Source organism: Oncorhynchus masou, unplaced genomic scaffold, assembly GCF_036934945.1.
Source record: "Oncorhynchus masou masou isolate Uvic2021 unplaced genomic scaffold, UVic_Omas_1.1 unplaced_scaffold_648, whole genome shotgun sequence".
Taxonomy (NCBI): domain Eukaryota; kingdom Metazoa; phylum Chordata; class Actinopteri; order Salmoniformes; family Salmonidae; genus Oncorhynchus; species Oncorhynchus masou.
The window spans coordinates 93,249-118,248 of NW_027012917.1; the positions used below are offsets into that span (position 1 = coordinate 93,249).

General features: G+C 47.4%; 1 protein-coding gene across 2 annotated transcripts in view; it reads left to right on the forward strand.

Annotated features, from left to right (window-relative positions):
• The window catches only part of LOC135536667 (cytohesin-1), a 68,302-nt gene that overhangs the window by 27,979 nt on the left and 15,323 nt on the right, over positions 1-25,000 (forward strand). For both annotated transcript variants that reach the window (XM_064962920.1, XM_064962922.1), the window contains exons 2-8: positions 4,881-4,963; positions 9,653-9,717; positions 13,293-13,359; positions 14,030-14,148; positions 15,104-15,184; positions 23,031-23,143; positions 24,706-24,854. In XM_064962920.1, coding sequence (XP_064818992.1) covers positions 4,881-4,963; positions 9,653-9,717; positions 13,293-13,359; positions 14,030-14,148; positions 15,104-15,184; positions 23,031-23,143; positions 24,706-24,854 — 677 coding nt within the window. The remainder of the gene's footprint in view (positions 1-4,880; positions 4,964-9,652; positions 9,718-13,292; positions 13,360-14,029; positions 14,149-15,103; positions 15,185-23,030; positions 23,144-24,705; positions 24,855-25,000) is intronic.

Below are 25,000 nucleotides of genomic sequence, written 5' to 3' on the forward strand. Positions count from 1 at the left end.
AGTTTGTTCTCTGTCTCTCTCTCTCTCTCTCTTTAGTTCGTTCTCTGTCTCTCTCTCTCTCTCTTTAGTTCGTTCTCTCTCTGGGTCTTGTGATGTTCTTCTAACTGTCCCTACCAGTCAAGCCAGGAATGCAGTGTGTGTCTCTGTATGCTGTTTCCCCTGATGCATCCAGCCAGTATGACTTCTCTTTCAGGATGAGGAGGTAATATCCTGTGGTGTCTGCTAAGCACACAGCACTGCTCTGGCTTTACTCAGCGTGACATTCACTTGGACAATCGATGGTAGATGAGGCCCATGAAATGTGACACGCCATGAAGTAAAATCTGCCCTATTGGATTAGGATTCCTACTCGGCCTATCAGCAGCAGTGTGTGTGGTGTGTGTGTGTGTGCGCGTGTACAGTATGTGTGTGTGCGCGTGTGTACAAGAGTTCGACTGATTAATCGGAACGGCCGATTTCAAGTATTCATAACAATTGGAAATTGGTCATTTTAGACGCCAAATTTTCCGATTTATTATTATTGAAAAATAATAATAATAATTTTTAAACACCTTTATTTATCTTTATTTAACTAGGCAAGTCATTTAAGAACACATTCTTATTTTCAATGACGGCCTAGGAACGGTTGGTTAACTGCCTTGTTCAGGGGCAGAACTACCTTGTCAGCTCAGGGATTCAATCTTGCAACCTTATGGTTAACTAGTCCAACGCTCTAACCACCTGCCTTACATTGCACTCCAAGAGGAGCCTGCCTGTTACGCGAATGCAGTAAGAAGCCAAGGTAAGTTGCTAGCTAGCATTAAACTTAATCAATCATAATCACTAGTTATAACTACACATGGTTGATGATATTACTAGTTTATCTAGCGTGTCCTGCGTTGCATATAATCGATGCAGTGCGCATTCGTGAATAAGGACTGTCGTTGCTCCATCGTGTACCTAACCATAAACATCAATGCCTTTCTTAAAATCAATACACAGAAGTATATATTTTTAAACCTGCATATTTAGCTAAAAGAAATCCAGGTTAGCAGGTAATATTAACCAGGTGAAATTGTGTCACTTCTCTTGCATTCATTGCACGCAGAGTCAGGGTATATGCAACAGTTTGGGCCGCCTGGCTCATTGCGAACTAATTTGCCAGAATTTTACGTAATTATGACATAACATTGAAGGTTGTTCAATGTAACAGGAATATTTAGACCGGTTCCGTATTTCACTGAAAGAATAAATGTTTTGTTTTCGAGGTGATAGTTTCCGGATTCGACCATATTAATGACCTAAATCTCGTATTTCTGTGTGTTATTATAATTAAGTCTATGATTTGATAAAACAGTCTGAGCGATGGTAGGCACCAGCAGGCTCATAAGCATTCATTCAAACAGCACTTTCGTGCGTTTTGCCAGCAGCTCTGCTGTTTATGACTGCAAGCCTATCAACTCCCAAGATTAGGCTGGTGTAACGATGTGATGTGAAATGGCTAGCTAGTTAGCGGGGTGCGCTAATAGGGTTTCAAACGTCACTCGCTCTGAGTCTTGGAGTAGTTGTTCCCCTTGCTCTGCATGGGTAATGCTGCTTCGAGGGTGGCTGTTGTCGATGTGTTCCTGTTCGAGCCCAGTAAGGGGCGGGGAGAGGGACGAAAGCTATACTGTTACACTGGCAATACTAAAGTTCCTATAAGAACATCCAATAGTCAAAGGTTAATGATATACAAATGGTATAGAGGGAAATAGTCCTATAATTCCTATAATAACTACAACCTAAAACTTCTTACCTGGGGATATTGAAGACTCATGTTAAAAGGAACCACCAGCTTTCATATGTTCTGAGCAAGGAACTTAAACATTAGCTTTCTTACATGGTACATATTGCACTTTTACTTTCTTCTCCAACACTTTGTTTTTGCATTATTTAAACCTAATTGAACATGTTTCATTATTTATTTGAGGCTAAATTGATTTGATTGCTGTATTATATGAAGTTAAAATAAGTGTTCATTCAGTATTGTTGTAATCCATTTTAAAAATCGGCCGATTAATCGGTATCAGCTTTTTTTGTCCTCCAATAATCGGTATCGGCGTTGAAAAATCATAATCGGTTGACCTCTAGTGTGTACAGTATTTAGGGCCATTCAGTATTTATTTAGCTGTGTGTCTAACAGACATGGTCAATGTCTTAGCCTAGGCGGGCGGGCGGGCGGGCGGGCGGTTGTCATGGATACTTTGAGAATTTTGGAGGCATCTGTGCGGCCGGTTTCCAGCGTTACTGTTGAAAGGTGGACGAGGCTGAGGAAGAACCCTTGGTCAAGTTCATTAGACACCAAACCCAATAGAAACTAACTGAAACAGGGAGGAACTACCTGGATTTGTCCAATCAGAAACCCTTGTCATTCTTAATGACCCCTGTAGTCTATTATCCCTGTTTAAAATGACCAGACATTCTAGTTTGGGATTCAAAGTGTTCTTCTCATCAAGCTATTGGGTTTGACAGTTACTTTCAATATTTAAATGATGCATTTTAATTTTGCCCTCTGATTTCTGTGTTTGTTTTCGGTTGGAATTTCAGATAAATTCAGCATTTTCCAGATCACATATATTTAGCTTTTACATGAGTATTTTCTCAGCCTTGAGTGAAGCCCCTGTGGTAGGTGTCATGAATTATGAGGGGGGGGGCACGTTTGGTGTGGACATTCGTGCATGCACGCGCATACATGCTTTGGTGTTGTGTGTGTGTGTGTGTGTGTGTGTTGTGTCTCAAAAATACATAACTTGTTCTTTCCTGCTGAGCTCTTTCCCCATAGATCCTTGTGTTGGATCTGTATCCATAAATACACACTGGTCTCCATCCCTCCCCGTTCCTGGGCTTGTTAGTCTTCTAGTGAGCCCCACCGGGGTCAACCACAGCCCATGATCTTTGACCTATGGACCTCCAGCTGGGTGTTGAGGGAGGAGAGGGGTCACCAGCAGGTTCACACCCCCATAGAGAGGCCGTGGGTACAGGAACCACCGTTCTTAACGCCTGTGTTTTAACAGGAAGTTGATCCATTGGGTTTGAGAGACTCAGACATGGATCGTTGATTGTTGAGGAAAGTGTCTTGTTGTCTCAACATGTATGAAATGATTTGTTGTGTTGTGAATGGTGTCACCTTTGGTTAGTGCTGTATAGGAATGGCTCTCTCCTTTACTTTCAATGGCCCTGACACACACACACACAGAGCAGCCCAATCATTCAGGACAGCTTGCTTCTCCCTCAGTCCTTGGCCCGGGGGAAGCTAAAAATAACCATACAGGCAGTGACACTGCTGTCCTGCCACTGCTGTCCTGGCACTGCTGTCCTGACACTGCTGTCCTGGCACTGCTGTCCTGACACTGCTGTCCTGGCACTGCTGTCCTGACACTGCTGTCCTGGCACTGCTGTCCTGACACTGCTGTCCTGGCACTGCTGTCCTGACACTGCTGTCCTGGCACTGCTGTCCTGGCACTGCTGTCTTGACACTGCTGTCCTGGCACTGCTGTCTTGACACTGCTGTCCTGACACTGCTGTCCTGACACTGCTGTCCTGGCACTGCTGTCCTGACACTGCTGTCCTGGCACTGCTGTCCTGGCACTGCTGTCTTGACACTGCTGTCCTGGCACTGCTGTCCTGGCTCTGCTGTCTTGACACTGCTGGCCTGACTCTGCTGTCCTGACACTGCTGTCCTGGCTCTGCTGTCTTGACACTGCTGTCCTGGCTCTGCTGTCTTGACACTGCTGGCCTGACTCTGCTGTCCTGACACTGCAGTCCTGGGCTTATATTTCACTTCTACTGAGCTGGTACACACATACCAGAGGATCCCTCAGAGTGCAGTATAGAGCATGTCTAGTGTGAACCATTACAGAACCTTCATCCTGTGTGTTGCCCTTTGTGGTGTTGGTGGTGGATGTGATGTCAGACATGAGGCGGAGCTGTTAGTGCTGAACTAGGGCATCATGTCCTGGCAGGTGGAGTTATCTGTGTGAAGGGGGTAGGGTTGTTCTGGCTTGTTGCAGTGCTTCCTACCACACTGTATAGGCATTGTTTCCCCCTGTCTAAAATCATTTGGTTTCAATTGGTTTAATTTTAGGCCCTTGGTGGTGTTGTAGTGTTGCCTTTTCAACCCACTTGTAAATGAAACTGGGGAAACGCTGTCTTATTGCTTCACTGTGATGTGCTGTGGACTTGACTGTTCTTGGAGTGTTTGTAAACATGGGCAGTAGGCTTCTGGCAGGCTGCCCTGTACTGCTGGGAAATGTCAAGTCTTTCTCTTGGACTGTTGTCCTCCTGACTGCCTTCTAATGTAGGCTAAGGCTCGGTATGCAGGAAGCCTTATCTTCTCCTTAGCTTTCAGTGTTTTGTCGGTTATTGATTTGTCTTTCTTCCAAAACAGACCTCTCACCCTCTCCTCTAGTTATTTCCTTCTCTCTTTGTCTCTCTCTTCCTCTCTTTCTCCTTGTTCTTTCTCTCTCTGTCTCTCTTCCTCTCTTTCTCCTCGTTCTTTCTCTGTCTCTCTTCCTCTCTTCCTCCTTGTTCTTTCTCTCTCTGTCTCTCTTCCTCTCTTTCTCCTCGTTCTTTCTCTGTCTCTCTCTTCCTCTCTTCCTCCTTGTTCTTTCTCTCTCTGTCTCTCTTCCTCTCTTTCTCCTTGTTCTTTCTCTCTCTGTCTCTCTTCCTCTCTTTCTCCTCATTCTTTCTCTCTAGGCTCCCAGACCCTACTCAGAGCCTTCAATCTCTTTTTGCTAGGTTTGTCTCATGACCCTGCCTAAGGGAACAGGCAGGCTACAGTGAGAACGATAGGGCCCAGGAAGGTGTGTTCTGTGAGTATTTTGGGATACCCAAACCTAACCTCTCTCTCTGTGTCCCCACAGTGCCAGATGACCTCACCCCTGAGGAGCAGCATGAGCTGGAAAACATCCGCCGACGCAAGCAAGAGCTGCTGGAAGACATTCAGGTATGGTGTGTGTGTGGAGGAGGAGAGGTGTGTGTGTGTGGAGAAGGAGAGGTGTGTGTGTGTGGAGGAGGAGAGGTGTGTGTGTGTGGAGGAGGAGAGGTGTGTGTGTGTGGAGGAGGAGAGGTGTGTGTGTGGAGGAGGAGAGGTGTGTGTGTGGAGGAGGAGAGGTGTGTGTGTGGAGGAGGAGAGGTGTGTGTGTGTGTGGAGGAGGAGAGTGTGTGTGTGGAGGAGGAGAGGTGTGTGTGTGTGGAGGAGGAGAGGTGTGTGTGTGTGTGTGGAGGAGGAGAGGTGTGTGTGTGTGTGTGGAGGAGGAGAGGTGTGTGTGTGTGGAGGAGGAGAGGTGTGTGTGTGTGGAGGAGGAGAGGTGTGTGTGTGTGGAGGAGGAGAGGTGTGTGTGTGTGGAGGAGGAGAGGTGTGTGTGTGTGGAGGAGGAGAGGTGTGTGTGTGTGGAGGAGGAGAGGTGTGTGTGTGTGGAGGAGGAGAGGTGTGTGTGTGTGGAGGAGGGAGAGGTGTGTGTGTGTGGAGGAGGAGGTGTGTGTGTGTGGAGGAGGAGAGGTGTGTGTGTGTGTGGAGGAGGAGAGGTGTGTGTGTGTGTGTGTGTGTGTGGAGGAGGAGAGGTGTGTGTGTGGAGGAGGAGAGGTGTGTGTGTGTGTGGGGAGGGGAGAGGTGTGTATGTGTGTGGAGGAGGAGAGGTGTGTGTGTGTGTGGGGGGGGAGAGGTGTGTGTGTGGGGAGAGGGTGTGTGTGTGTGGGGAGAGGGAGAGATGTGTGTGTGTGTGTGGAGAAGGAGAGGTGTGTGTGTGGAGGAGGAGAGGTGTGTGTGTGTGTGTGGGGGGGGGAGGGGGAGAGGTGTGTGGAGGAGGAGAGGTGTGTGGGGGGGGGAGAGGTGTGTGTGTGGGGTGGGGGGAGAGGTGTGTGTGTGTGTGGAGGAGGAGAGGTGTGTGTGTGGGGGGAGGGGAGAGGTGTGTGTGGGGAGGAGGAGAGGTGTGTGTGTGTGTGTGGAGGAGGAGAGATGTGTGTGTGGAGGAGGAGAGGTGTGTGTGTGTGTGTGTGGAGGAGGAGAGGTGTGTGTGTGTGTGTGTGGAGGAGGAGAGGTGTGTGTTTGTGTGTGTGGAGGAGGAGAGGTGTGTGTGTGTGTGGAGGAGGAGGATGTGTGTGTGTGTGGGGAGGGGGAGAGATGTGTGTGTGTGTGTGGGGAGGGGGAGAGATGTGTGTGTGTGTGTGTGTGTGTGTGGAGGAGGAGAGGTGTGTGTGTGTGGAGGAGGAGAGGTGTGTGTGTGTGGAGGAGGAGAGGTGTGTGTGTGTGGAGGAGGAGAGGTGTGTGTGTGGAGGAGGAGAGGTGTGTGTGTGTGTGGAGGAGGAGAGGTGTGTGTGTGTGGAGGAGGAGAGGTGTGTGTGTGTGTGGAGGAGGAGAGGTGTGTGTGTGGTGTGTGTGTGTGGAGGAGGAGGTGTGTGTGTGGAGGAGGAGGAGGTGTGTGTGTGTGTGGGGAGGGAGAGGTGTGTATGTGTGTGGAGGAGGAGAGGTGTGTGTGTGTGTGGGGAGGGGGAGAGGTGTGTGTGTGGGGAGAGGTGTGTGTGTGTGTGGGGAGAGGGAGAGATGTGTGTGTGTGTGGGAGAAGGAGAGGTGTGTGTGTGGAGGAGGAGAGTGTGTGTGTGTGTGTGTGGGGGGGGGGGGAGAGGTGTGTGGAGGAGGAGAGGTGTGTGTGGGGAGGGGGAGAGGTGTGTGTGTGTGGGGAGGGGGAGAGGTGTGTGTGTGTGTGGAGGAGGAGAGGTGTGTGTGGGGGGAGGGGGAGAGGTGTGTGTGGGGAGGAGGAGAGGTGTGTGTGTGTGTGTGGAGGAGGAGAGATGTGTGTGTGGAGGAGGAGAGGTGTGTGTGTGTGTGTGTGGAGGAGGAGATGGTGTGTGTGTGTGTGGAGGAGGAGAGGTGTGTGTGTGTGTGTGTGGAGGAGGAGAGGTGTGTGTTTGTGTGTGTGGAGGAGGAGAGGTGTGTGTGTGTGGAGGAGGAGGATGTGTGTGTGTGTGTGGAGGAGGAGGATGTGTGTGTGTGTGGGGAGGGGGAGAGATGTGTGTGTGTGTGTGGGGAGGGGGAGAGATGTGTGTGTGTGTGTGTGTGTGTGGAGGAGGAGAGGTGTGTGTGGAGGAGGAGAGGTGTGTGGGGAGGAGGAGAGAGTGTGTGTGTGTGGGGGGAGGAGAGGTGTGTGAGGTGTGTGTGGGGGGGGAGGAGGAGAGAGGTGTGTGGGGAGGAGGAGAGGTGTGTGTGCGGGGAGGAGGAGAGGTGTGTGTGTGGGGAGGAGGAGAGGTGTGTGTGGGGAGGAGGAGAGGTGTGTGTGGGGGAGGAGGGGAGAGGTGTGTGTGGGGAGGAGGAGAGAGGTGTGTGTGTGGGGAGGGGGGAGAGGTGTGTGTGGGGAGGGAGGTGTGTGTGGGGAGGAGGAGAGGTGTGTGTGTGGGGAGGAGGAGAGGTGTGTGTGGGGGGAGGAGAGGTGTGTGAGGTGTGTGTGGGGGGAGGAGGAGAGGTGTGTGTGTGTGGGGAGGAGGAGAGGTGTGTGTGTGTGGGGAGGAGGAGAGGTGTGTGTGTGTGGGGAGGAGGAGAGGTGTGTGTGTGTGGGGAGGAGGAGAGGTGTGTGTGTGTGGGGAGGAGGAGAGGTGTGTGTGGGGAGGAGGAGAGAGGTGTGTGTGTGGAGGAGGAGAGAGGTGTGTGTGTGGGGAGGAGGAGAGGTGTGTGTGGGGAGGAGGAGTGTGTGTGTGTGTGTGTGGAGGAGGAGGTGTGTTAAGTTGTATTGGGGGTTACATCAGTATCCGCATCTCCCAGTATCATAATGTGTTCCAGACATACACGGATCCTTAGTTGTGTAAAGTCAGTAGAAGTCCGTTGGTAGGATTTGTCTCTCCTTTCCAAACCTGTTAAATCATCACCCCCAGTGCTCCAGCCATGTCACGAGAAACATACCACTGTCTCTAGTCAGAGAGGCACGGATCTAATACATCTGAGCGTTCCACAATGTTGTGCCCTGCTGAACGCAGCCCTGCTTTAGAGGGGTGGAAGTGTGGAGGTCTGGGGGTGGGTGGGGGATGTCTTGGGGTGTAGTGGGAGGTCTTGGGGTGTAGGGGGAGGTCTTGGGGTGTAGGGGGGGGTCTTGGGGTGTAGGGGGGAGGTCTTGGGGGTGTAGGGAGGAGGTCTTTGGGGTGTAGGGGGAGGTCTTGGGGGTGTAGAGGGAGGCGTTGACCCAGCAGGCCCTCTGCAGGCTCTCTGTCCTCTCCTCTGCTTTTGGATGAAATATTGACTTCACCTGCCAGTTAGCTCCTCCTTGCCTTGATCCTCCAGATGCCCTCACTGCAAAGAGACTGCATATATCCTCCAGATGCCCCTCACTGCAAAGAGACTGCATATATCCTCCAGGTACCCCTCACTGCATAGAGACTGCATATATCCTCCAGATATTATGGCCCATGAAGAATGTGGCCCTTCCCCCCCACAAAGTGCAGGACACCCTTCAGTAACCTGACTATGTTGAGATGAAGCCTAGCTAGTTGTATGTGGACTCGTTAGTGGTTGACTGGGAGTGTGAGCAGTAGGGGGACTAACAGTAGATAAATAGGGTCAAGGGACCTGGGTCAAATAGGATTTGTTTTTCTGTCAAATACTAGGAGTGTTTGATTGAGCAAGGAATTTGAAAGACAAATACTATTTGAACCCAGGTCTTGGAAGAGCATTAAGAGCTGTAAAATGACTAGATCATTTCATTTGGTGTCACTCCTCACACACCCAGCCAGAATGGGGTTAGCTAAGTTCCCATGAGACATGCAGAGTCCTTCATCCACCCTTCATCTACTGTGTCAGTCAGTGAAGCTCATATCAAGGCAGGGAGGTGAATTAATACATGTATTTCTTACACTACATGTTAACGTTGCCTCTCCATGGTATCTTATCTTTCATTTACCTTTATTTATCCAGGCTAGTCTTACCAAGAGCGCAAAGCACTGGTGACCTCTGTGGTGTGTCTGGTGACCTCTGTGGTGTGTCTGGTGACCTCTGTGGTGTGTCCGGTGACCCCGGTCATTCTCAGTAACATGGTCCATGTGACACTAGCATCCCCTGGTCTGGCTGGCTATGATGACAACGCAGGAGGGCGAGAGATCTCACACCCTCTCTTTATTAGCTGTGTCTCCCATGCCATCATGATGTAGTCCCCCCTCCAGTCTCCACCCTGTTTCGCCCTCGTATGGGACTGGTGACTGCCAGTCTGGCCCGTCACCATCCCACCCTCCCTCTCTGGAACTGGGCTCTCACAGAGCTGTCAGAAAAGGCAGAATCTGCAATATCTCCATTAATCTCCCAAACATAACCCCAAAATAATCAAATGTCCTGCTCTGTACTCCATGTGTATGGAGGTCATTCACCAATGTTCCTCCCTTTTAATGTGGTTTGTAAAGAAGAAAGTGTTTGGGAGAAAGAGAGGCCTGCTGCAGGGCACGTACACATCCGGTTGATATTAGATTGGAGTGGTTAGTGTCAGTATTGGTTAGGGCTTATGGGGAGACTGCATGGTGGCAGCAGTGGGCACAGACTGGGCACTGACGGGTCTGGAGGAGAAATAGAATGTTCTGGAACCTCACAATCTGTTCTGGGACAGCAGACTGAGTGTAATGCTCTGTGTGTTTGGTCCTAACCCCCCCTCTCTCTGATTTCCAGCGTCTGAAGAATGAGATAGCAGAAGTGACCAGTGAGATCGAGAACCTGGGTTCCACAGAGGAGAGGTGAGTGTGTAACAGTATGGAATCAGGTTTCCTTAGGGTTCCTTAAGGTTCTTCAGGGTTCCTTGTGGTTCTTCAGGAAGGATTTCTTGTGTTTTTTGGGTTCTTCCGGGTTCCTTAGGGTTCTTCAGGGTTCCTTACCATCTCCTATCTCCGACAGTCCAAATTGCTTCTTTGTTTTTTATTCCAGTAACTTAGCAAATGACTGTTGTTAAATATTTATACCTTACTGTCCAGATGGTACCAACCCTCTTCCCCTCCCCAAAACACCACGCACGCACAGGCATGTGCTCACACACACAATCACACCGCCACATACACGCACACACTGACTAGTGCTTTTAAATGTTTGATCAGCCACGCCCACCGTGATGGAGGGGGGGGGGGCTATTCAATAATGCAGAGGTGTTTGGGTAGAGCAGACAGTGGAGGGTCCCTAGGGAGGGAAGAAGTGAAGGGTACTTTGGAGTGTGGGCCGTGGGGTACTCAAGTTGAGGGGGATCCCATTCCACCACCCACTTCTTTTTCCGACATACACTTTTGTTTGCTCTGGCCATTTACTAAGTTGTATAAAGAGCTCGCTTTCTGAGTCATCTGAGTGTTAACCAGCCCATGTGTCAAAGACAATCAGGTGGTGAAACTGTTGTTTTTGTTTGTGTGACTAACCAACTCCTGTAGCGTTGGAAATGGGCCGTTGTTCAATAGTGGTCATCTGTTATAACTGACGCTGGGGAGTACTGTAGTTCCCAATGACAATAGCCAAAGGAATGCTGGGGGAAAGAAGTCATCAAAGAGGAAGTCTGGTGACCTTTGGCTAGCCGGGTTAAGGTGACATAAGCATGGTGATAGTGAAGAGTGCTTATCGTTGAGTCACCATTTCATCTTGAATGTTGTCATCAGTGGCCCATTGGAGCAGTTCTAACTGCCAAGGTGATGACAACATGTTCAATTCATGAAAGTATTATTTGAACTAATAAGTGAATGAACACATAATATTGACCCAATGTGAGATGAGTAAATTGATCATGGAGATCAATGTGTGTGATTTGAAATGAAAATACAAAAGACAATTTTTACATGGCATCACACAAACACTTATTCGTGGGGCCGTTTCCCAGACCCTGGTTAAGTCTGGCGCTGGACTGAAAAGCATATGGAAGATCTCCTCTGAAAGTGTTTTGTAGTGCAATAATACTTTCATGAATTGAACATTTTGTCATCACCTTGGCAGTTAGAACTGCTCCAATGTAATCTGTATCCAGGAAACCAGCCCTGACAGCATCACAGATGGGGGATACAATAATAATCTCTAATTCATTTCATATTATTCAAATGGATCCCCGGACTGTTTGCATTGACCCCCTTTTTACACTACTGCTACTCTCTGTTTATTATCTATGCATAGTCACTTTACCCCTACCTACATGTACATATTACCTGAATTACCTGGACGAACCTGTACCCCCTCATATTGACTCAGTACCTGTACCCCCTCACATTGACTCAGTACCGGTACCCCCTCACATTGACTCAGTACATGTACCCCCTCACATTGACTCACTACCGGTACCCCCTCACATTGACTCAGTACCTGTACCCCCTCACATTGACTCACTACCAGTACCCCCTCACATTGACTCAGTACCCCCTCACATTGACTCAGTACCGGTACCCCCTCACATTGACTCAGTACATGTACCCCCTCACATTGACTCAGTACCCCCTCACATTGACTCAGTACCCCCTCACATTGACTCAGTACCCCCTCACATTGACTCAGTACCGGTACCCCCTCACATTGACTCAGTACCGGTACCCCCTCTCATTGACTCAGTACCCCCTCACATTGACTCAGTACCCCCTCACATTGACTCAGTACCGGTACCCCCTCACATTGACTCAGTACCTGTACCCCCTCACATTGACTCAGTACCTGTACCCCCTCACATTGACTCAATACCGGTACCCCCTCACATTGACTCAGTACCGGTACCCCCTCACATTGACTCAGTACCCATTCATATTGACTCAGTACATGTACCCCCTCACATTGATTCTGTACCGGTACCCCCTCACATTGACTCAGTACCTGTACCCCCTCATATTGACTCAGTACATGTACCCCCTCACATTGACTCAGTACCTGTACCCCCTCACATTGACTCAGTACATGTACCCCCTCACATTGACTCAGTACCGGTACCCCCTCACATTGACTCAATACCGGTACCCCCTCACATTGACTCACTACCGGTACCCCCTCACATTGACTCACTACCGGTACCCCCTCACATTGACTCAGCACCTGTACCCCCTCATATTGACTCAGTAACGGTACCCCCTCACATTGACTCAGTACATGTACCCCCTCACTTTGACTCAGTACCGGTACCCCCTCACATTGACTCAGTACCGGTACCCCCTCACTTTGACTCAGTACCGGTACCCCCTCACTTTGACTCAGTACCGGTACCCCCTCACATTGACTCAGTACCGGTACCCCCTCACATTGACTCAGTACCGGTACCCCCTCACTTTGACTCAGTACCGGTACCCCCTCACATTGACTCAGTACCGGTACCCCCTCACTTTGACTCAGTACCGGTACCCCCTCACTTTGACTCAGTACCGGTACCCCCTCACTTTGACTCAGTACCCCCTCACTTTGACTCAGTACCCCCTCACATTGACTCAGTACCCCCTCACATTGACTCAGTACCGGTACCCCCTCACATTGACTCAGTACCGGTACCCCCTCACATTGACTCAGTACCGGTACCCCCTCACATTGACTCAGTACCCCCTCACATTGACTCAGTACCCCTCACATTGACTCAGTACCCCCTCACATTGACTCAGTACCCCCTCACATTGACTCAGTACCCCCTCACATTGACTCAGTACCGGTACTCCCTCACATTGACTCAGTACCCCCTCACATTGACTCAGTACCCCTCACATTGACTCAGTACCCCCTCACATTGACTCAGTACCCCCTCACATTGACTCAGTACCGGTACCCCCTCACATTGACTCAGTACCGGTACCCCCTCACATTGACTCGGTACCCCCTCACATTGACTCAGTACCCCCTCACATTGACTCAGTACCCCCTCACATTGACTCAGTACCGGTACCCCCTCACATTGACTCAGTACCGGTACCCCCTCACATTGACTCAGTACCGGTACCCCCTCACATTGACTCAGTACCCCCTCACATTGACTCAGTACCGGTACCCCTCACTTTGACTCAGTACCGGTACCCCCTCACTTTGACTCAGTACCGGTACCCCCTCACATTGACTCAGTACCGGTACCCCCTCACATTGACTCAGTACCGGTACCCCCTCACATTGACTCAGTACCGGTACCCCCTCACATTGACTCAGTACCGGTACCCCCTCACATTGACTCAGTACCGGTACCCCCTGTATATAGCCTCCTTATTGTTATTTGTTGTGTTACTTTTTTCTTTTACTTTAGTTTATTTAGCACATATTTTCTTACTTTGCGTTGTTGGTTCCGTGTATGTGACAAATACAATTTCATTAGATTCTATTTGATTTAATGTTGCAGGAAAAACATGCAGAGGAACAAACAAGTGGCCATGGGCCGAAAGAAATTCAACATGGACCCTAAAAAGGTGAGTATCAAATAGACCAGGGCTGGTTACCCAAAAGCATCGCAGCACCAACATCCTCTTCATTCTATTGAAACTAAATGCACGAAAGATGATCTTAGTGCTACGATGCGTTTGTGAATCCCAGCCCAGGGTTATTCACATCTGACCCTACGAGGTCCGGATCCTGCTGGTTCTGTTCTACCTGGTCCTTATTCCACCCACCTGGTGTCCCAGGTCTAAATCAGTCCCTGGTTAGAGGGGAACAAGGAAACAAGGCAATGCAACTGGCTTCCAGGTTCAGAGTTGAATTGTAGGGAAATAGACATTCTGAATGTGTCCTGTGGGTTTGATATAGTTGTGCTGTTCCAGGTGGTGGGTTTTTTGCATTACCACTGAGCCAACTGTCAGATCTGACAATGTGTGGAGAAGTGTTTGACGTTTCAGTAACCACAATAACAATTGTAGTGACCTCAACCAAACGCCTAGCAACCTCATCAATCAGGAGGTTCCATCCTCTTGACATTATGGTATGGATCGTACCCGTGTTTGAGTCTCGGTCGGGATCACCCCCGATTTAGCTAAAATATGATTTCAAACTTTTGATATGTGCCGCACGGCTACAAACAATACGACCTGGAAAGCCCCCGTTGTAACGAGGGTCTGACACGGGATATATGTTGTATTTTCTCAGGGGATTAAGTTCCTGATTGAGAACGACCTGCTTAAGCACACCAGCTCTGACATCGCCCAGTTCCTGTACAAGGGGGAGGGGCTAAACAAGACCGCCATCGGAGACTACCTTGGGGAGAGGTCAGTGGGGGCAAGATGCATGCTACATCTCTTTATGTGGTTGTGTGAGGGGGGGGGGGTGTGTTTGTCATTTTTGTGTTTCTGTGTGTGTGTGGTTCAGAAGGACGTCACTTCTTTCCTGTTAAATATGTCCCATTTCCAGATCACATACTTTCCTCTGTCAGGTTAGGCACAACCCCTTTCCCCCCCCGACGGGCCCTTTCCCCCGACGGGCCCTTTCCCCCCGACGGGCCCTTTCCCCCCGACGGGCCCTTTCCCCCCGACGGGCCCTTTCCCCCGACGGCCCTTTCCCCCGACGGCCCCCCCGACGGCCCTTTCCCCCGACGGCCCTTTCCCCCCGACGGGCCTTTCCCCCGACGGGCCCTTTTCCCCCGACGGCCCTTTTCCCCCGACGGCCCTTTTCCCCCGACGGCCCTTTTCCCCCCGACTGCCCTTTCCCCCGACGGCCCTTTTCCCCCGACGGCCCTTTTCCCCCGACTGCCCTTTCCACCAACGGCCCTTTCCCCCCAACGGCCCAATGGATGCTCTGCTCTGTCCAATTGGTATAAAGAGATTTCTGATTCCAGTGGGGGAGGGGCAGACTGTGTGTGTGCTCTCCCTGATTGGTCAGGAATCCCCCAGGGCAGAGCTGGTTTTGACCCTGTCAGGGATAGGTCCTGGGAGGCCTCCTGTCTATCTCAGGGGGAGTATCACTAACTCCAAAGGCCACAGATGTCAAGAAGAGTGATGTCATGCTAGAGGTGTCACCGTGTGTGTGTGTGTGTCCCTCCCCCAGTTTTTATTGATTGTGTGAGCATATACATACGTGTGTGTGTGTACGAGCATTTGTGTGTCTGGCTGTGTGTCTAAATGTCTGTCTGTTTGTCATTTTTTGTGTCTGCGTCTCTACACTCCAATAATTGAACAATGATTTCAGAAAATCGTTACTAAACAAATTCTATTATTTTCCCTACAGAGATGAGTTCAACCTCCAGGTCCTCCATGACTTTGTGGAGCTCCATGAATTTACCGACTTGAACCTGGTCCAGGCCTTGAGGTAAGAGCCTCCCAGTGGGGCTTTATAACCATCCAGGCCCTGAGGTAAGAGCCTCCCAGTGGGGCTTTATAACCATCCAGGCCCTGAGGTAAGAGCCTCCCAGTGGGGCTTTATAACCATCCAGGCCTTGAGGAAAGAGCCTCCCAGTGGGGCTTTATAACCATCCAGGCCCTGAGGTAAGAGCCTCCCAGTGGGGCTTTATAACCATCCAGGCCCTGAGGTAAGAGCCTCCCAGTGGGGCTTTATAACCATCCAGGCCCTGAGGTAAGAGCCTCCCAGTGGGGCTTTATAACCATCCAGGCCCTGAGGTAAGAGCCTCCCAGTGGGGCTTTATAACCATCCAGGCCTTGAGGAAAGAGCCTCCCAGTGGGGCTTTATAACCATCCAGGCCCTGAGGTAAGAGCCTCCCAGTGGGGCTTTATAACCATCCAGGCCCTGAGGTAAGAGCCTCCCAGTGGGGCTTTATAACCATCCAGGCCCTGAGGTAAGAGCCTCCCAGTGGGGCTTTATAACCATCCAGGCCCTGAGGTAAGAGCCTCCCAGTGGGGCTTTATAACCATCCAGGCCCTGAGGTAAGAGTCTCCCAGTGGGGCTTTATAACCATCCAGGCCCTGAGGTAAGAGCCTCCCAGTGGGGCTTTATAACCATCCAGGCCCTGAGGTAAGAGCCTCACAGTGGGGCTTTATAACCATCCAGGCACTGAGGTAAGAGCCTCCCAGTGGGGCTTTATAACCAACCCCCCCCCTCCCCGTACAAATTGCTTCTACAAATCACACACACACACTCAAAACGTCTCTGACTCTCCAGTGAGCCAAAGCACAGACTTATATCAAAACCTCTTCCTGATATAGCATTGTCCTATAGTTACCTAACGTTGTCATTATCATCCTGATATAGCATTGTCCTATAGTTACCTAACGTTGTCATTATCATCCTGATATAGTGTTGTTCTATAGTTACCTAACGTTGTCATTATCATCCTGATATAGTGTTGTTCTATAGTTACCTAACGTTGTCATTATCATCCTGATATAGTGTTGTTCTATAGTTACCTAACGTTGTCATTATCATCCTGATATAGTGTTGTTCTATAGTTACCTAACGTTGTCATTATCCTCCTGATATAGCATTGTCCTATAGTTACCTAACGTTGTCATTATCATCCTGATATAGCATTGTTCTATAGTTACCTAACGTTGCCATTATCCTCCTGATATAGCATTGTCCTATAGTTACCTAACGTTGTCATTATCCTCCTGATATAGCATTGTCCTATAGTTACCTAACGTTGTCATTATCATCCTGATATAGTGTTGTTCTATAGTTACCTAACGTTGTCATTATCCTCCTGATATAGCATTGTCCTATAGTTACCTAACGTTGTCATTATCATCCTGATATAGCATTGTTCTATAGTTACCTAACGTTGCCATTATCCTCCTGATATAGCATTGTCCTATAGTTACCTAACGTTGTCATTATCCTCCTGATATAGCATTGTCCTATAGTTACCTAACGTTGTCATTATCATCCTGATATAGTGTTGTTCTATAGTTACCTAACGGTGTCATTATCATCCTGATATAGTGTTGTTCTATAGTTACCTAACGTTGTCATTATCCACCCGATATAGCATTGTCCTATAGTTACCTAACGTTGCCATTATCCTCCTGATATAACATTGTCCTATAGTTACCTAACGTTGTCATTATCCACCCGATATAGCATTGTCCTATAGTTACCTAACGTTGCCATTATCCTCCTGATATAGCATTGTCCTATAGTTACCTAACGTTGTCATTATCCTCCTGATATAGCATTGTCCTATAGTTACCTAACGTTGCCATTATCCTCCTGATATAGCATTGTCCTATAGTTACCTAACGTTGTCATTATCCTCCTGATATAGCATTGTCCTATAGTTACCTAACGTTGTCATTATCCTCCTGATATAGCATTGTCCTATAGTTACCTAACGTTGTCATTATCCTCCTGATATAGCATTGTCCTATAGTTACCTAACGTTGCCATTATCCTCCTGATATAGCATTGTCCTATAGTTACCTAACGTTGCCATTATCCTCCTGATATAGCATTGTCCTATAGTTACCTAACGTTGTCATTATCATCCTGATATAGTGTTGTCCTATAGTTACCTAACGTTGTCATTATCCTCCTGATATAGCATTGTCCTATAGTTACCTAACATTGTCATTATCCTCCTGATATAGCATTGTCCTATAGTTACCTAACGTTGCCATTATCCTCCTGATATAGCATTGTCCTATAGTTACCTAACATTGTCATTATCCTCCTGATATAGCATTGTCCTATAGTTACCTAACGTTGCCATTATCCTCCTGATATAGTGTTGTTCTATAGTTACCTAACGTTGCCATTATCCTCCTGATATAGCGTTGTTCTATAGTTACCTAACGTTGTCATTATCCTCCTGATATAGCATTGTCCTATAGTTACCTAACGTTGTCATTATCCTCCTGATATAGCATTGTCCTATAGTTACCTAACGTTGTCATTATCCTCCTGATATAGCATTGTCCTATAGTTACCTAACGTTGCCATTATCCTCCTGATATAGTGTTGTTCTATAGTTACCTAACGTTGCCATTATCCTCCTGATATAGTGTTGTTCTATAGTTACCTAACGTTGTCATTATCCTCCTGATATAGTGTTGTTCTATAGTTACCTAACGTTGCCATTATCCTCCTGATATAGTGTTGTTCTATAGTTACCTAACGTTGTCATTATCCTCCTGATATAGTGTTGTTCTATAGTTACCTAACGTTGCCATTATCCTCCTGATATAGTGTTGTTCTATAGTTACCTAACGTTGTCATTATCCTCCTGATATAGCATTGTTCTATAGTTACCTAACGTTGTCATTATCCTCCTGATATAGTGTTGTTCTATAGTTACCTAACGTTGTCATTATTATTATTATTATTATTATTAACCTTTTTAGGATCTCAGGACCCATGCCAAATCTTTTTAGTTTCCTGAGGGCGAATAGGTTTTGTCGTGCCCTCTTCACGACTGTCTTGGTGTGTTTGGACCATTCTAGTTTGTTGGTGATGTGGACACCAAAGAACTTGAAGCTCTCAACCTGCTCCACTACAGCCCCGTCGATGAGAATGGGGGCGTGCTCGGTCCTCCTTTTCCTGTAGTCCACAATCATCTATCTGTAGTCCACAATCTGTCTATGGGGTGTATCTGTACATCAAGCTTCCTCTCTACAGAAACAGGAAGTAGACTATCCTCCTGTCTATGGGGTGTACCTGTACATCAAGCTGCCTCTCTACAGAAACAGGAAGTAGACTAGTGTTCTGTCTATGGGGTGTACCTGTACATCAAGCTGCCTCTCTACAGAAACAGGAAGTAGACTAGTGTTCTGTCTATGGGGTGTACCTGTACATCAAGCTGCCTCTCTACAGAAACAGGAAGTAGACTATCCTCCTGTCTATGGGGTGTACCTGTACATCAAGCTGCCTCTCTACAGAAACAGGAAGTAGACTATCCTCCTGTCTATGGGGTGTACCTGTACATCAAGCTGCCTCTCTACAGAAACAGGAAGTAGACTAGTGTTCTGTCTATGGGGTGTACCTGTACATCAAGCTGCCTCTCTACAGAAACAGGAAGTAGACTATCCTCCTGTCTATGGGGTGTACCTGTACATCAAGCTGCCTCTCTACAGAAACAGGAAGTAGACTATCCTCCTGTCTATGGGGTGTACCTGTACATCAAGCTGAAGTAGACTAGGATCTTTTCCAGGGAGTGTACCTATACACCTGCTTCAGTCTACAGAAACACAAGATAGACTCCTGCTTCTATGAGCTGTTCCAGTATTAGCCAAGACTTGTGGAAGGCTACTTACTTCCTGACACACTGATACCAGCCCCGACACACTGATACCAGCCCCGACACACTGATACCAGCCCCGACACACTGATACCAGCCCCGACACACTGATACCAGCCCTGACACACTGATACCAGCCCCGACACACTGATACCAGCCCCGACACACTGATACCAGCCCCGACACACTGATACCAGCCCCGACACACTGATACCAGCCCCGACACACTGATACCAGCCCCGACACACTGATACCAGCCCCGACACACTGATACCAGCCCGACACACTGATACCAGCCACGACACACTGATACCAGCCACGACACACTGATACCAGCCACGACACACTGATACCAGCCCCGACACACTGATACCAGCCCCGACACACTGATACCAGCCCCGACACACTGATACCAGCCCCGACACACTGATACCAGCCCCGACACACTGATACCAGCCCGACACACTGATACCAGCCCCGACACACTGATACCAGCCCCGACACACTGATACCAGCCCCGACACACTGATACCAGCCCCGACACACTGATACCAGCCCCGACACACTGAATTTCACTAAGTTAGATAAAGAGACTTCCGGTCAGTGCATTTCACTAAGTTAGATAAAGAGACTTCCGGTCAGTGCATTTCACTAAGTTAGATAAAGAGACTTCCGGTCAGTGCATTTCACTAAGTTAGATAAAGAGACTTCCAGTCAGTGCATTTCACTAAGTTAGATAAAGAGACTTCCAGTCAATGCATTTCACTAAGTTAAATAAAGAGACTTCCAGTCAGTGCATTTCACTAAGTTAGATAAAGAGACTTCCAGTCAGTGCATTTCACTAAGTTAGATAAAGAGACTTCCAGTCAATGCATTTCACTAAGTTAGATAAAGAGACTTCCAGTCAGTGCATTTCACTAAGTTAGATAAAGAGACTTCCAGTCAATGCATTTCACTAAGTTAGATAAAGAGACTTCCAGTCAGTGCATTTCACTAAGTTAGATAAAGCTGTTAGATAAAGAGACTTCCAGTCAGTGCATTTCACTAAGTTAGATAAAGAGACTTCCAGTCAGTGCATTTCACTAAGTTAGATAAAGAGACTTCCAGTCAGTGCATTTCACTAAGTTAGATAAAGAGACTTCCAGTCAGTGCATTTCACTAAGTTAGATAAAGAGACTTCCAGTCAATGCATTTCACTAAGTTAGATAAAGAGACTTCCAGTCAGTGCATTTCACTAAGTTAGATAAAGAGACTTCCAGTCAGTGCATTTCACTAAGTTAGATAAAGAGACATCCAGTCAGTGCATTTCACTTAGTTAGATAAAGAGACTTCCAGTCAGTGCATTTCACTAAGTTAGATAAAGAGACATCCAGTCAGTGCATATGACTAAGTTAGATAAAGAGACTTCCAGTCAGTGCATTTCACTAAGTTAGATAAAGAGACTTCCAGAAGGTGCATTTCACTAAGTTAGATAAAGAGACTTCCAGTCAGTGCATTTCACTAAGTTAGATAAAGAGACTTCCAGTCAGTGCATTTCACTAAGTTAGATAAAGAGACTTCCAGTCAATGCATTTCACTAAGTTAGATAAAGAGACTTCCAGTCAATGCATTTCACTAAGTTAGATAAAGAGACTTCCAGTCAGTGCATTTCACTAAGTTAGATAAAGAGACTTCCAGTCAGTGCATTTCACTAAGTTAGATAAAGAGACTTCCAGTCAGTGCATTTCACTAAGTTAGATAAAGAGACTTCCAGAAGGTGCATTTCACTAAGTTAGATAAAGAGACTTCCAGTCAGTGCATTTCACTAAGTTAGATAAAGAGACTTCCAGTCAGTGCATTTCACTAAGTTAGATAAAGAGACTTCCAGTCAGTGCATTTCACTAAGTTAGATAAAGAGACTTCCAGAAGGTGCATTTCACTAAGTTAGATAAAGAGACTTCCAGTCAGTGCATTTCACTAAGTTAGATAAAGAGACTTCCAGTCAGTGCATTTCACTAAGTTAGATAAAGAGACTTCCAGTCAGTGCATTTCACTAAGTTAGATAAAGAGACTTCCAGTCAGTGCATTTCACTAAGTTAGATAAAGAGACTTCCAGAAGGTGCATTTCACTAAGTTAGATAAAGAGACTTCCAGTCAGTGCATTTCACTAAGTTAGATAAAGAGACTTCCAGTCAGTGCATTTCACTAAGTTAGATAAAGAGACTTCCAGTCAGTGCATTTCACTAAGTTAGATAAAGAGACTTCCAGTCAGTGCATTTCACTAAGTTAGATAAAGAGACTTCCAGTCAGTGCATTTCACTAAGTTAGATAAAGAGACTTCCAGAAGGTGCATTTCACTAAGTTAGATAAAGAGACTTCCAGTCAGTGCATTTCACTAAGTTAGATAAAGAGACTTCCAGTCAGTGCATTTCACTAAGTTAGATAAAGAGACTTCCAGTCAGTGCATTTCACTAAGTTAGATAAAGAGACTTCCAGAAGGTGCATTTCACTAAGTTAGATAAAGACTGATACCAGAGACTTCCAGAAGGTGCATTTCACTAAGTTAGATAAAGAGACTTCCAGTCAGTGCATTTCACTAAGTTAGATAAAGAGACTTCCAGAAGGTGCATTTCACTAAGTTAGATAAAGAGACTTCCAGTCAGTGCATTTCACTAAGTTAGATAAAGAGACTTCCAGTCAGTGCATTTCACTAAGTTAGATAAAGAGACTTCCAGTCAGTGCATTTCACTAAGTTAGATAAAGAGACTTCCAGTCAGTGCATTTCACTAAGTTAGATAAAGAGACTTCCAGTCAGTGCATTTCACTAAGTTAGATAAAGAGACTTCCAGTCAGTGCATTTCACTAAGTTAGATAAAGAGACATCCAGTCAGTGCATTTCACTAAGTTAGATAAAGAGACTTCCAGTCAGTGCATTTCACTAAGTTAGATAAAGAGACTTCCAGTCAGTGCATTTCACTAAGTTAGATAAAGAGACTTCCAGTCAGTGCATTTCACTAAGTTAGATAAAGAGACATCCAGTCAGTGCATTTCACTAAGTTAGATAAAGAGACTTCCAGTCAGTGCATTTCACTAAGTTAGATAAAGAGACTTCCAGAAGGTGCATTTCACTAAGTTAGATAAAGAGACTTCCAGTCAATGCATTTCACTAAGTTAGATAAAGAGACTTCCAGTCAATGCATTTCACTAAGTTAGATAAAGAGACTTCCAGTCAGTGCATTTCACTAAGTTAGATAAAGAGACTTCCAGTCAGTGCATTTCACTAAGTTAGATAAAGAGACTTCCAGTCAGTGCATTTCACTAAGTTAGATAAAGAGACTTCCAGTCAGTGCATTTCACTAAGTTAGATAAAGAGACTTCCAGTCAGTGCATTTCACTAAGTTAGATAAAGAGACTTCCAGTCAGTGCATTTCACTAAGTTAGATAAAGAGACTTCCAGTCAGTGCATTTCACTAAGTTAGATAAAGAGACTTCCAGTCAGTGCATTTCACTAAGTTAGATAAAGAGACTTCCAGTCAGTGCATTTCACTAAGTTAGATAAAGAGACTTCCAGTCAGTGCATTTCACTAAGTTAGATAAAGAGACTTCCAGTCAGTGCATTTCACTAAGTTAGATAAAGAGACTTCCAGTCAGTGCATTTCACTAAGTTAGAGAAAGAGACTTCCAGTCAGTGCATTTCACTTAGTTAGATAAAGAGACTTCCTGTCAGTGCATTTCACTAAGTTAGATAAAGCAAACAGGAGTTGTTCTGGCTCAGACAAGGCTTACTTACTTTACATGAGAAACAATGGTCCCGCTTTCACACCCTCATCAGTAGATAACAAAGGCTTTTAGTCGTCTAGATATGTGTATCAACCTACTGGTCAAAAGAAGTGCACTACGTAGGAAATAGAGTGCCATTTGGTATTTAGACAAAGTCAGCAATACCATTTTTCAACTACTGACTGACCTCTCTTTCCCCTCCCCCGACAGGCAGTTCCTGTGGAGCTTCCGGCTGCCTGGCGAGGCCCAGAAGATCGACCGCATGATGGAGGCTTTCGCCCAGAGATACTGCCAGTGCAACCCTGGCGTCTTCCAGTCCACAGGTAGGGGTGTGTGAACCCAGGCCTGGTGGGGTGTGTACTGGAAGGGTGTTTGGTGTGTTCACAGGGACATCGTGTCCAGACGGCTGCTTGTTACATGGATGCAGATGGATGTGAATAATTCATGGTCTTCTCTCTCTGAGACAAACAGGACAGATAATGGAAAGTGCTACTGCTGTGTCAGCCAGCCTGACCACATTGTCTCTCTGCGCACGCCTGCATACACACATGCGCACACACACACGTATGCACACACACATGCACAAAGGCACATACTCACACTCACACACAGATACTGAGCGACACACACACACTGAGCGACACACACACACTTAGCGACACACACACACTTAGCGACACACACAAACTGAGCGACACACACAAACTGAGCGACACACACACACTGAGCGGCACACACAAACTGAGCGACACAAACACACTGAGCGACACACACACACACTGAGCGACACACACACACAAACTGAGCGACACACACACACACACTTAGCGACACACACACACACTTAGCGACACACACACAAACTGAGCGACACACACACACAAACTGAGCGACACACACACACACTTAGCGACGCACACACAAACTGAGCGACACACACACACTTAGCGACACACACACACATGGAGCGACACACACACAGACTGAGCGACACACACACAGACTGAGCGACACACAAAAACTGAGCGACACACACACACACTTATCGACACACACACAAACTGAGAGACACACACAAACTGAGCGACACACACAAACTGAGCGACACACAAACTGAGCGACACACACAAACTGAGCGACACACACAAACTGAGCGACACACACAAACTGAGCGACACACACAAACTGAGCGACACACACAAACTGAGCGACACACACACTGAGCGACACACACACACTTAGCGACACACACAAACTGAGCGACACACACACAAACTGAGCGACACACACACAAACTGAGCGACACACACATAAACTGAGCGACACACACACAAACTGAGCGACACACACACAAACTGAGCGACACACACACACTGAGCGACACACACAAACTGAGCGACACACACAGACTGAGCGACCAACACGCTCTTTCATGCCGGTCCAGCTCACTCTCTTCCTTAACATGGTCTCTCTCTCTGAATCTAGTCCCCTGTCCTTTAAGCTCCAGTCATTTACATGTTTTGATCCTATTGTCCCGGAGAATCTTGTCAGAAGTTGTCGTGGTAACACTTTATAATTGCGAGCTCTGCAGCTGACCGTCAATCACTCCTGTATAAATTGTGTGTCGGCTGTGTGGTGAATAAATAAAATCCACTCCTATATTCACGTGTCCAATAACAGTGTTTTGGTTGTAATGGAGACGGTGCTGTTTGTTTCTGGGACTGTGTCCAGGCATCTATCTGTATGACAATGTTGGGCTCCCAATTTGCAAATGTGTGCCTGTGTGTGTGCCTGAATGCTTGTGTGTGTGTCTGTATGTATGTATGTGTGTGTGTGTGTGTGTGTGTGTGTGTGTGTGTGTGTGTGTGTGTGTGTTTTTCTCCAGACACCTGTTACATCCTGTCGTTTGCCATCATCATGCTGAACACCAGCCTCCACAACCCCAATGTGAAGGACAAGCCGGCCGTGGAGCGTTTCATCTCCATGAACAGAGGAATCAACGATGGAGGAGACCTTCCAGAGGACCTGCTCAGGGTGTGTGTGAACAGAGACATCAACGAGGCCTCTCTGTCTCTCTGTCCATCCCCCTGCCCCAGGGGTCCTCTACCTTCCTCTCTGTCTCTCTGTCCATCCCCCTGCCCCAGGGGTCCTCTACCTTCCTCTCCGTCTCTCTGTCCATC